Source organism: Numenius arquata, chromosome 6, assembly GCF_964106895.1.
Source record: "Numenius arquata chromosome 6, bNumArq3.hap1.1, whole genome shotgun sequence".
Classification (NCBI taxonomy): Eukaryota; Metazoa; Chordata; class Aves; order Charadriiformes; family Scolopacidae; genus Numenius; species Numenius arquata.
Window position 1 is genome coordinate 48,098,210 of NC_133581.1, and position 13,995 is coordinate 48,112,204.

At 35.8% G+C, this 13,995-nt stretch overlaps 1 protein-coding gene across 1 annotated transcript in view; it reads left to right on the top strand.

Moving 5' to 3' along the window:
- Positions 1-13,995, top strand: part of FSIP1 (fibrous sheath interacting protein 1) — a 76,456-nt gene that overhangs the window by 22,112 nt on the left and 40,349 nt on the right. Inside the window, exon 10 of the mRNA XM_074149756.1 lies at positions 2,180-2,317. Within this exon, the coding sequence (XP_074005857.1) occupies positions 2,180-2,317 (138 nt within the window). The remainder of the gene's footprint in view (positions 1-2,179; positions 2,318-13,995) is intronic.

The window sequence follows — 13,995 nt, forward strand, 5'->3', positions numbered from 1 at the left end:
ATGCTCTGACTCTGAAATCTTTAACAACTGGCTTTAATTATCCTACAGTACCATAGCTGAGCTGCCACAGAGAAGCATACAGATTCATCTGTTTTTGTGCAACGAGTCCAGCTGGATTCAGAATGCTTTTCCATGACTAATCTTCTCTTTTACATAGAAGTGTTTCTCATCAGAACTTTATTTCTCTCTGAAACATTTCTTTGCTCTTGTGCCAACTTAATTAAATGTTTACAAATGCTTCTGTCTTACATAATATTTTTGGGGACAAACAAATTAAGTTGAATGTAATCCTGGAAGACAGGAAAATGGTAGGATGAAGAATCTGAAGTGTAAGACTGTGTGGGATGAGTACAGCTACCAGCTTAAAAACTGGAAAACTACCTGAAAATAAAAGGAAATGGAGATGGTGTTTAAAGAAACAATAATACTTGTCTGCTTGATTGCCTTATAAAGATAATTTAGTGTTGTGTATTACCTTGATGAGTTCTTTCATACCTGATTGGGTTTCTTTTATCAGAAAAATATTCCATTCCAAATATTTCCATTTTTCAATTACAGCAGTAGAATATAGTTAAGTTTAAATAAGTACTCAAAATTATAGCCTGTACTCTATGCCCGCACTTCACCAAAACAGATGATTTTGACAGATACCTCTATTTCGGGGTCAGATACAGATAATTGTTAGAAGCAGATTAATAAACTGATCAGCCAGTTTTGTGGCTCAAGAAGATTGTATGACACTGGTGTCTTTCATTAGGTAGGATTTTTTTTTTTATTTACTTATAGAATTTTGGAGAAAAGGGAATAAAGCAAATAATTTTAGCCATTTCAAATACTTGATATTTCTGTTTTGCATGATGATCATTACAGCTTTGGCTGTTGCTGAGTACTTATATCTTCCCTTGTGTAACATATCTAGCAGTTTTATTTTCTACCTCATCTTTACCTAGCTTTAGACACTCTGTATTAAGAATTTGGCTTTAGGTGGCCCACATTAAACTTCAGTCCAGTTTGGAGAGATTGTAGTCATTAATAGGTGGGGCTGTTTAAATCTATTTCTGTTACAGGAAAATTTACTGGCATTGTAGTACTGCCAGCTATTGCTGATTGTAAATATATATTCAAAGATTTGTATTGTGTTAAAATAAGTTTATTTTCAGGCAACTAATAGTAGGGTTTAAATGTTAGAACTCATAGATTTGGTTGATATTTAGAAAAAGTTGTTTACAGATGCTCGCAGTTTTTTATATATTGTAATTGAGAAATTTTCTGTTGAATGTTGAATTACAAAGGTTGTTTTTCCTTCCAATTAGACACGCCACTTGAAATTCTTTTCCTAGTGTGTGTTTATTAAGATCCCCTGAGCTGCTTCTGAAAATAAGAATGAATAGAGTATGTTTTTATTAAATCGTTTCCCATGTTCCTTTGGGTTGAATTGACTAACAGGTGGGTTTTTTGGTTGATTTTTTTCCCTCTACCATTATTTGGATTTCTTGGGTTCTTCTACAGGATCTTTGGTTTGCAAGAGAAAGTTCTGTTTTTTTTTTTTTTTTTTTCCAATTACAATATAACTTTGTTGTTTTGCCAATACATGTAATTCTTAATGATCTACATTCCATGTAATATTGAACCTTAAATGTATTCAGGACTGATACAAACTTGAGAATCTGATCTGAAGCTACTGAAGGATGTGAGAATGTCTAAGCCAAATCTTTAATAATGGTTGTGCATCTGACTTCAACTTACAAGAGAGGGTTATTTCTCATTTACCATGATATCTAGTAAATAAAACCTACATTCAGTTCAATTCTTCCTTTCCCTTCTGGCCTAATCCTGATCTTAGGAGCAAGCTTTGAACCCCTCATTCAGTCTCAGTGCATTTTTATTGTTGTAGTAGAATTTAAGCATCAAAGTGTTGGCTCTGGAGACTAAGACATTCCTCTTAAAATGCAAAGATGAAGAATTCTTTTACTGATGTAAGTCAAGCCTTACGTTTAACTATTGTATTTGAAAATGTGCATAATGAAAATTATGCATTTCTCAAATTTGAAATTGATACATTAATCTAAACATTTCAATGTTTTCCTGATAGAAATCAAAGGATCACTCATCTGCCTTTGAAACAATATAAAGTCATATGTTTAATTTCTGCCTATTCTTTTTTTTTTTTTTTTGTCAGGAGTCTCTGGCTTATGCAAACAGAAACCTAGAAGCAGTTCCAGGTGAAAAGGTTCTGCGAGACAATAAGGAACAACGTGATCAACAAAATCGTCTGAAAGAAATAGATCATCAACTGAAATCCCTGGAGAGAAATCTTGTAAGTTTCCTATTTTTGTCATATTTTTTTCTCCTCAGTTTGAAAACTTTGGAGTTTATAATTTCATGTGTCTTAAAATAAAATAAAATTCTGCATCCTTGTGTAAATTCCTGAAGGAATCCCCAAAGAAATATCCCCAAAGCAAAAGTCTCAAATTATTTTTCTTAATCTGGGAAACATATTTTTCAGCTGTTAATGTATGTTTCCTATTAACATAGTGTCTTTCAAAGTGAAAGAAATTATTCTCCTCTCTTCCTCCCCAGACAGGGATATCATAAACAATCATACATAAATATATCCTAGAAGGACTTTTTTTTTATGTCTCATATAATCCAGTGTTCTTTGAAGGACCCGGTCTGGTGGAATGTTGTATACACTAAGTTATTGTGTGATTTAGTTCTGCTGAATTCATTTGCTGTATTTTTGTAACTTAATTTTCATGTAATACATGGATTTCATAGGTGCAAGGACCTTTAACATAGGACCCTGTAAGTAAAATGGTAGTAAACATCATTACCGTTTTAGTACATCACATCTCATCCTTATTACTACTTTGAGTAAAAGTGGATGGGGAAAAGGCAATTTAAAATCCAAGAGGATCCTATTGTTAACCTAGTAGGCAGAAATTATATTTATTTCCAAGTCATAGAGCCAGGACTCACAAACCAAAACTTAGGTGCCTCTCTCAATTAATATATTACTATTCTTCTCTCTTTCAATGAGTATAATTTATTACATTACTCTCAAGTTAAAATAAGGAAATTTAACTAAAAACTAGTGGCAGGGGAATCTCAAGTAAAAATATTTTACTTTTTTATAAATATACATTGTAAATGTGCTTTTTGATCTGTGCTGAAAGAGCTACAAAGCAGCCTACACAGAAGAGAAATTAGGGGAAAAATATACAAAACATTAAAACCCAGATGAATTCAAAAGGAGAATCCTAAGATGATGCAGTTGCCATTTGTTTGGCCTGAAAGCCAATGTTGGTGTTTATTTTTATGTTGGATCTCTCATAGATCTTCTTAAGAGCACAAGAAGAAAATATCTTTTTTTTTTTTTTTTCCTTTATATCTTTGTACAAAACTTTGAGAGTTTGCCTTGCTCAGGTGAAGTCAGAATGAAACTGCTGAAGACTCAACGTTACTGCATTACTGAGCTGGCAGTAGCGGTTAAAACTTGGATCCATGTGCGCATTATGAAGATTTTAACAACTTTGTTTAGTGTTATTTTTTTGCTTTGAGATGAGAAAGCACATTCTACGGAGAAACAAAAGCTATGTGGAGACGACAAACTAGTACAGTAATGTAGGAGAGACTGAGGTGACATGACAGCTGGCATGGGTAACCTGATGGAGGTGGATTTTTACTAGGAAACCCCAAATATTTTGGTACATTAGCAAGAGGCATCAGTGTAGGAAATTGCCATAAAAGAGGTGTGCAAATGAAGAAGGTGGTGACTGGAAATGGAGCATGGATTTGCCAAGGGTAAGTCACGCCTGACCAACTTGATTGCTGCCTTTGATGAAATTACTGTATCTGCTCTGTAAACTGAAGGGTAGGGCTGCAACTCACTGGGAGAGAGGCTGGAGGAGTGGGCTGACAGGAACCGTATGAAATTCATCAAGGACTAATGCAGAGTTCTGTGTTGGAGAGGAATAACTTCCTCTAACAGTGCGAGGAGGAGCCTGGCTGGGCAGGGAGCAGTCCTGCTGAGGTCCTTGTGGACAATAAGACTACACATGAGCCAGCAGTGTGTCCTGCAGTGATGATACAGCCAAATATGCTGTTAACCTTCAACCCAAGCGTAGCCAATAGATTAAGGGAAGTAATTACTCCCCTTTACCTGGTACTCATTAGACTGTGTCTCGAGTACTCCACCTAGCGAAGAAAGGTGTTGACATGCCTGAGCAAGTTCAGTAGAGGGCCACTGAGATGGTCTGGGGCTAAAGCACTTGACCTGTGAGGCTGAGGGTACTTGCTTTGTTTAACCTGGAGAAGAGGTGGCTCAGGCAGACCCAACAGTAGCTTTCCAATAGCAAAGAGATGTTACGGAGAAGGCAGAGCTGTAGTGTCTTTACTGAGTTACATGGTGGGAGAACAAGACACAATATTCATCAATTGAAACTTAGAAGTTCCAACTGGATTTAAAGAAAATAAAAACAACTTCTGAGGGTTGGAGTGGGAAGGAGGTTGCATGAAGAGACTGGAAATCTGTGTCCTTGAAAATTTTGCAGACATGTCTGGACAAAGCCATAAAGTATCTGATCTGATCTCATAGCTGACTCTGCTTTGAGCCATAGATTGGAGTAGAGACCTCCTGATATCCCCCCTCCCAAGTCTGATGATTATTTGATTCTACAAGGAAAAGGATCAAGAATTTTTATGCATTTCTCAGGTGGTAATCTTTCTTTGTTATCACTACATTGAAGGAAAAATAGTAATTTTTCATGGCTATGCAATTTGAAAACTTAGCATATGTTTGTTGTGTCAGAACAAAAATCCATCCTTTGGCTTGTGGAGTTCTTTATTCAGCAATAGGCTTACCTTCTGCAGTAAACCCAAATTAGGACAAATACTGTTGTAGTTATCTTTTATCACCCTCAAAAATGTATCTCCAGTTGTGGATCAAAAGTGATTCAGATAGCAGCATAACTGCAGTGATATAATCTCAATTACTGTTAGCACTATCACTACAGTTGCAAAAACTTCAGCCACTATCTGCATATGCTGGGTTTATGCTGGCGGTGCTGGAACTGCATAGCCAATATGATTAGACTTCTAGCAGGTTTAAAGGTACTTTGGATACAACTACATACATCCAGTCTTTGGGGAAAAAAAAAAAAAGGGTAACTGACACATTCCTCGTGTCATCAGTTAGTTTTACGCACTTATGGAGTGTGGGAACAAAGACTTCAAACAAGGAGACAGTGATTGCTTCAGAGGCTGCTCACTTGTATGTGTGTGTCACTACAGTGAGGCAGTGTATTTAGCTCTTACCTGTTCATAGTACCAAAACAACAGTAGAACTTCATTTTAATAGCTGCTCTATTATGTTAGACAGTTAAAAGATGGGAGGCAAGTAACTGGAGGAATTCTGTGGAACTTCAGTGTATTGAATCGGTTAATGGGTAAACAGCTAAAATAAAATCTGCGTATTGTCATCTTTTCCAAGTCATTGACCTTTATATCACTTTTTGTCACTACTGACCTTGTTCATGACACAAACACAATCTGAGGAAGTGCGTCTGGGAACTGTATGATAGTCTGCAGCAGGCCTGGGAAATGCAGTGGGCTGCTGACTCATTCAAATATTTTGTATATAAATGGGTTAGTTCCAAGTCTGAAGTCTTGGTTGGGTTATAGCAGTATTGTTTGGTATCACATTACACGCAGACTCTTGCAACATACCACACATTTTTCTTTGGCTAGATTGTCTGTATTTAGAACTATAAATTGATAGACTTTAATGTTAATTTATAGTGTTTATAAACATAGAATATGTCCTCTGTACCAATGGATAACTCCTGGCCAGACTAGCATTGCTGCGTGCTATGCAGCACCTGGTAAAGCTTCTTCAAGCGGGGGGACATACTGTGTCTTATTGTTAGTTGCTGCTCTGTAGCATGACTCTGAGATCAGACCATATGTATGCAAAATATTTGTGCTTTAGGTCCTCTGCGAGATACTTTGTTTGCCAGTGTAAGTAAAGAAGTGTTCAGCTCTGAATAAAAGTAGGTTTTTCCTTCTAACAGTAAACTATATAGAAAATGTACACTTTTTTGTGTGAACAAAGAACAGCCATCAGAAAATACTGCTTTTAGTTTCATGTCCTTGATACCATCTAATCTTATTTCTGGAAAATACAGTTATTACCAGAGAAGATTGGACAAAACAATATGGTGTCTCCTTCTGATGCAACATACATAACTGAATAAAATTTTTCTTATTTGGTGTGGGAATATCTAAAAATTAGGTAATTCATGCAGTGTGGATTGGGCGCCTTGTTTCTATACCAAAGTAATATTTTGGCCATCAATTCTGTAACAACATAGCAGCAAAACTGCTGTCTGCCACGAAACTGCGTGATGAAAAGCTAAACTGAATACTTGGGTTGGGGGGGGACGAGGGGGGTATGTAGATGGCATGTTTCCAGAATAATTTAATTATTTCTGAAAATACTGTTCGTTATTCAATAGGTGGCACTCTTCACTGTATGTCAGAGGAAGATGCCTAGGCATGGTTCTAGAGGACATTATTACTGATGAAAATGTTGTGATTTCTGTGGTATAAAATACAGGTTGTGACTGATTGCCTTTCACTTTTGGCAAGATTCCAGGTGTGTGGCTTTTGATGTTCAGTTATTTTTCTAGCTTACCTAATTAAATTGTCTGTTTAAAATTCACATTGCATTTAAATTTCTCCTTTACTCATTTCTAAACCACTGTAATTTGTTGCATAAAACTGGAAATAAATTCTCTGCTCTGAGTAGAGGTGGTGATTTATCAGCAGTTAGGAATGATATTTCTGAATGCGTGATGATGCTGGGCTTTATCATTTTAAAATATAGTATCTTACAAACTTAATGTCTGAGAGATGACTTTAAAAAATATGTTTTAAAAAATCCCTCAGATAAAATATCTTCTTGTTCTTGTTGTTGTTTCTTTTTTTTTGTTTTTGTTTCCTAGGTGGAAATTAGGGATAGTTTAAGCAGAATTTAGCTCTGTGTGTTAAGGAATAATTTACAGTAGGTATATAGGTAACTTTATTAATTTATTTTTTTGTGTGTATGTAAATGCTGTGTTTCTTCTAGTCCTGCAAAATGAATTATTCAAGTGGATTTCTATAATGGTATCTGTACTCTGACCTTCTCTTCAAGGGAGAAGAATACATTAACCATACTTCTGGAGCAGGCTGTTTAGTAGGTGCTGGCTTCTGAAATGTTAACATTTATGGAATCCTCCACTACACCTTACCTTGTGTGTGATGTGAAACTTCATGGTTTCAGCTAAGTCTGGAACTGAGTACACTAAACAAGGCTGGAAGATAAGACTTTAACATACTTTACAATCAATATAAAAACCAGAAAAATCTGCTAAGTATTATGCTTGAAGTAATGAAACTAAGGGCTTTGGAATCTGAGTTCCTCCTTTATTTTGAAAAAAAAATTGTCCCCAGTGAATTAATATACTAAAGAATGTATTGTATGCATTGTTGAAATGCATTGTGAAATTTCAATCCAACTGAAATGTATCTGTACTGTGGTTTCTGGGCCCTTGCTGAATTTCTTTTAGGTTTTAGTTTGACCTTAGTTCACTTGTTCTTCATTTGAAACCATGGCTGACTCTCTCCACATTCTTTCATCTTTCAGTTTCCTGGAAACCATTGAGCTTATCTTTGTTTTGTGAATTGCATTGTTAACTGCTGCTTCAAAAAAAATGTTCAGCTGCCAAATGCGTGTTGCTGAGCATTAATGAAAGGAATTTTATATAGAAAGAATAATAAATGTAGTTATTTTTCAATTGTGGCTTCTACTAGTTGGCCATTTGCGACAATCCAGTAGCATGTTTGATGATGTGTTGAATTTCTTCATGGCAGATAGTAGGTTTAAATGCACATCCAAGCAAGCTGTAGATAGTTTCACCTTTGCTGGCTATTTATTTCGAATGTCTTACACTGGAAGCTGATTCTTTCCTGCGAAAATCTAGCCACAGTTGTCTGTTTTGGGGTTTTGGTTAAATATATATAAATTAAAAAATATTTCAAATGCATATAGAATATATATGCATATAACTGTGTGCATGCACGCACATGTATAAATAGTGTCATCTCTTAGCATGACTGAGATACTGATACCTACTTAAAAAAAAAGTCTGCTTACTTGCAAGAAGTACTTTTAAAACACAAGCTAAATCTAGTTTGCCTAGTCTTAAATTTAAATTTATCATCAGTTGTCTGTACTTCTCTAGGAATTATTTTTTCACAAGTTTATGCAATTTAGTGGCCAAACACGATGTGTGATTGTTAATTATTGAGGTCTTTTTTAATATCAAATAATAAGAACATACACCCATTCTGTTATCTGAATAGCTGAACTTTGCAGGAAGGTGAGCAATTGGTGTGGATATATAGTAAATATATCGGTGCTGTCAAGAGCTTTGATTATCTGCAGGAGCTTACTCCAAAAGGCACGATTCTTATCTTCTTGATGGAGAATAATGTATATCTGTGGGGAAGTAAACCTCAGGATAAAATTAATTACTGTTTAGGGCTGGAGAAAGTCTCACAAACCATTTCATGGTTTACCCTTCATCAGGGTTTGTTGTATTACATAATTTTATTCCAACTTTTCCCCTGAAACTTACTGAATTCAATGTACCTGATCCTGAGTCTGTCTTAGGCACCTTCCAGCAAAGGAGAATAATTTGTTCCTGACTTCTACCATAATTTCTTTCTTCCCCTTTAAAGAGAAAGAGAGGGCAAGAGATAGTCCTACCGTATATTTGGACAGTAATTTGTTCCCATTATGTGATTGCACAAAATTGTTTCAGAGTAAAATGTAGTAGCACTTTCACCTTGGAGAAAACATTAGTGTGAAAACCTTATTTGCTTCATTTAACAGCTACTACACACATGAAGAGAGCAATAAGGCTAATAGCAGATTGACAAAGTTTAAATATTTCACTCATATGATTAAAATAAATTTCCTATTTATTGATTGATTTTCACGGAACTGTGGACAAGAATGAAAAAGCTTCTAATAGTATTTATAGTAAATATTTTGAAAACTGTAAATTGCATTAAGGCTTAATAGAATTCAATAGTTTTTGTATGTGTTAAATTTTAAATACTAAACCATATTAAGATACCATTCAAAGTTGTAACTATGCTTTATGTTTATATGGAAAATTATTAAGGCAATATTTATGTAGATGCTGGGGCCAGTTAAACTGAACTACATCCATATGATGGTAAGTAACGTTGCCAGCTTGCATCATAAGTATTAGTTATGCATTGATACTGTGTATGAGAAATCATTGCTGGAATTTGATACCTACAATGAGACCTGTTTTAAACATAATGGGTTTCTAGAAAAGAATGATCAAATTCTCTGTCAATTCAGGGTACTGATCCTGCTTCTTCCAAAATGTAGTTTCCAGGTAAGATGACAAGTCTGCTAATTGTTTGCCCCAGAACGTGTAGGAGAAAACTAAGAAGCATTTCCCTTGTTGTACTTCTCTCAGCTAATTTTGAACAAAGAAAGCCTTTTGTTTTACACCCCACCTACGCGTCTTCCACTATATTTGTTCCCATTCTCTTTCTCAATGTCTTGCATAAGATCTCATTTTCTGAGCTTTCTCATCTTTTTTCTCCTATATAGCATGGTGTTAGCCATCTTATAATAATGAACAAACCATCTTAGACTACACACCCAGCCCGAAAGTTAATGTAGTGCTATTTATAGTCATTGTTTGATCTCCTTCAGTTTTGTGTCTCTAATGATTTAAATTAACTGTAACTGCACTACTTTCTTAATTGTCTTTGTTTATAACTGGCATTTGACACCATCGAACAGATTCTTATTGGAGATGTGTTGTGTCTTAGATGATGACAGAATTAATGAAAATGGATTTGTTTCTATGCTCTTACATTATTCTTTCAGTATATCCTTTGTCACACCCTCTAATCTCAACAAATAGAATATGACAGTGTTCTTGTATTTGCTTATTACTTTTTTTGGCATGCCATCCTTTTGTCTGTCCTCTGACCTCTCCCACCATCGTGTCTGAACCAGGTTGCACATATCCACTTGCAAGGGCCTTTTTCATTCTTTCTTAACTCCCCTTTCTCTCAACCTGTCGTCTTTAGTTCACGGTTGAGATAAATACATGACTTCAAAGCAGGATAGTGCCCTTTGTCACCCAGTTATATTTTCAAACAGTTGCATATTGCTCTGCTTCCCTCATGCCGAAAGACTTTTCAAAACACTTTTCAGTGAATTGGTGAGGATCATATTTCTCGATTAAGAGAGTCAAGCATATTGATCAGTGAGTGGACTTCCAGTATTTTCCTGGTACTTGACTACCTGTGTATATGTAGCTTTTGTATTGATATACTTACAGGTTTGTTCAGGATTTTTTTTTATCTTTTCTCTTGCTGTGTTTGTACAACATCTAGCACCACAGCTCAGTGTAATGACTATGGTATAAAGCTGTGGTGGTATTAAAATAACGATTAACAGTTTCTCTGGTTAGTACAGGTGTCCACAGCACTGAAGTGTATGTGTCATTTTACGGCAAGGACAAGGTGTTTACTACTTGTTACACATTTCTATAGGCAAACTTAGGAGTTCCTTATTCTTTGCTGCCAGTTAGCACTGTTGTTTAATCTCTTCAGGAACGAAGCCTTGTTTTTGTTGGCTTGCCTGCACCCTGTGTGCTAAAGAGAGAGCCTCTGTTTCTCTGCAAATTTTGTAGGAGAAGGCTATGTTTCTGCTTTGCCCTAAGATATCACATTCAAAATGAGAGAAGAGAAAAACAGCAGGGCTGGTGTGGACAAAATCTTCTGCAACATGTTCTTAGGTATAGTTTATCCTTAATGGTTGAGTATTAACTTCTTGATCTTTTGATAAGTAGCATATAAGTACATCTTTCCATTGTAAGGTTGACAACTATATAATTTATAGTCCGCGAAAAATGTCAACATAGAATTTTTTTGGCTGTAAATTTATCTAATACCTGTGCGTCTGTATGTCTGCGTGTACAAACTGTGTAGTAGAGCTTTAACCTTTTCTTGAGACACTTTAATTTTGTGGGGCTGGGATGGACGTGTAATCAAGCAGCATCTCTAAAAGTGGAGGATGTAAAGCACGTTGCAGATGCACAGGGTGCTGATACTCTAGTAAACCACATCAAACTATTTGACAGCCACATGGGGCTTCTGAGCCAAAACCATCTTAAATGTCCTAGCAGAATGTGACTTTTATAATAAACATTTTTAATATTGGTGTTGACATCTCATGTATTTCAGTTTAAGCTACGTAATCATTTGTTTTCACCTATAAAAGCCAATAGTATTAAAAAAGTTATTTTTTGTATAATTCCTAAGAGTATACAAATTCCATTAAATCTACAGATTTAATTACAATTATGGATTTATTAACATGTTAACACAAACTGATGGCATACTGTGATAAATCTGATAATCAGAGGTTTACAACAAAGCTTAGTTGAAAGCCAGAAGTATTTCTGATGGGTTTTTGGCTTCTAGAAACAGTTTCCTGAGGCGACAGCAGCAGTATTTCTAGCATGAATGCAATAATTTTCTTTTCAGAAACACTGTAATCCTGTTTACAGAGTCAAACAAAGTTGGTTTGAGAAAAGCTTTGAAAGTTTTGTCTCATTGATCTAAATAGTCTAATTACACGGCATATTTTTAGCTATGGTGCAGAGTGCACACCAGTATCAAAAACCACTTAGGTTGGGATGTCCCTTTTCCAGAAAATTTTCACTTAAAATATTCCCTTTCCTTAGAACCTGAAGAGCTAAGGGAATATAAATTTTGGTGGAAAAATTACGTGGATACCTACTGTTCTGCTATTGAGTATTCAGACTGGTTGCCAGTTTGGCAGAGTTGGGCATCTCGTGGCCTACCTCATGCCTAAGTCTGTTTTTTAATTCCCAGAGTGAGCATTCCTTTGTCTATGGGCTCTGTTTACTAGACATGCTCAGAGCATGCCAATACACCCAAGCGGCCTTGAGTACAAAGCATGTTACCACTCATGATCAAGATTATGCCCATTTTCTTTCAGAAACACAACCTAGGAAGTTAGCATCTGTCTTAGAGTACTCCTCCACTTTCTTCAACCCCAACAATTTCATTTTAGTAGCTTTGTCTCTGTTTTCCTTCACACAAGAGAGTGACTCAATGCCTACATCATTTTTTTGTGAGTTTGAGAGGAGGAAGGACATAATCTCTCCAGTGGTAAAATTAAGATATTAATCCAGGAACACAAAATTCAGGACCAAGCTAACATAAAATAGACCAACAATATTACTCTAGCTGAGTGATGGGCAGAGTGCTCCTCTGTAAGGAAAGAAGATAACGTTCTGGGCACTGCTTGTACAGACTTTGATTCTCTCATGCAAAATGCATAAACAGATTATTGTGTGGGTACTAGAAACTTCCTCTTTTCAGATGACAGTCTCATCATTGATCTAGATGATCATGAATGATTAATGAATTTTGTTTTTCCTAGAGCTTTGTCTCAGGTCTGTGGTGAAGAGAGTTTTTATTCAGACTTGCCTGTATCCTTGTTGTCGAGTTCTCCCCTCATAAATAGGGGAAGTAGATTGAGATTTACAAATCACTTTCTGGGCATGTACTTTTGTAACGATAAAGGGCGATTGTAATTGCCATTGCACCACCTGAGTGTGTACCCAAGAGGCTTGGCCACATACTTTGTGATAAATCCTAATCTGTAACACAGTGCCCAGATTCTGAAAGAAGCAGGGTTGTAGCTTCTTTGTTTCTTTCCTGTTGTCTGATTTAGTTTTGGTTTTGCTTTCCTCTTGCCCCCACTATCTCTTAATTTTGGCACTGTTATGCTTACAAATATTGAGAAATTTGGTACATAATACTGCATGATAGTGATCAATCTTTACAAGTTTTCACTTCTAGAGAACTCAGTTATGAAGATATGCTTTCTAAATGGTGTGCTACTTTAAGTTTCACCTAGTTGGGTAGTACCTAAAAAAATAGCTCATTATAATAAGTTGACATTGGAAGACTGAAGAAACTGGCAGGATTTTGTAAGAAATGTTTCCTCACCTTCTTAATATGTCCCATTTTTATTTTTCTACTCTGCTAGTTATATTTAGGAGAGAATAGGTTTATTTTTAATTACTTCCATAGAAGTTATCCCACGCTTTTAAATTATTCCTTCAAGAGTACTTGCACTATATCTTCACAGGCTCCTTTTTTTTTTTCTTTTTTTTCTTTTTTTAAATAATTTAAAGAGTAAACCAAGTAGTGTAGTCAGTTCTTTTTCGTAAATGCAAAAAGCAGTCAAAATTTAACACACCTCCATACTAAGAATCTCCCTTTGTGCTCTCTGTGACTGCCATTTTCTAGAGCACGTCCACGTTCTTCACGTGTTGTCTTAATTTTCTGGCATGCAGGGGGCTCCCTATCCCTAGGATCTACTAGGGTGGGATCTACTAGTTCATATCTTGGTCATACAGTCTTTTCTGCCTGAACTATTGATAGTCTTTGGTTAGAGGGCATGTATTTTTCTTCTGAGTGAATTTATCTTCTCTAATACCTGATTGCAAAGTAGTGCAATTATACCATGGTGTGTGTATATATATGTATGTATTGAACACTAAACAATATTTGTTGCTAAGAAGAGTATTAAACTATAAATGCTCTGAATGGTTTCACTTTCTGTGATGTTCACGGAAAAAAAGATTAAAACTGGATAACTGCTTATACAAACATGAACATGTGGTTGTAGCAGACCTTTTGTCTTCTTAGCCTGCTTTTCTTTCTGTAAATCAAAGCTTTCCTTCAAAGAAATCTCAAGGAAAAGTGGTGTCTCTCAGCAGGGAGTCTTCATTCTACAGGAAACAAACATTTTGTGCCTGTCCTCTGCTATTGGCTTGAGTGTAGAAGCTTATT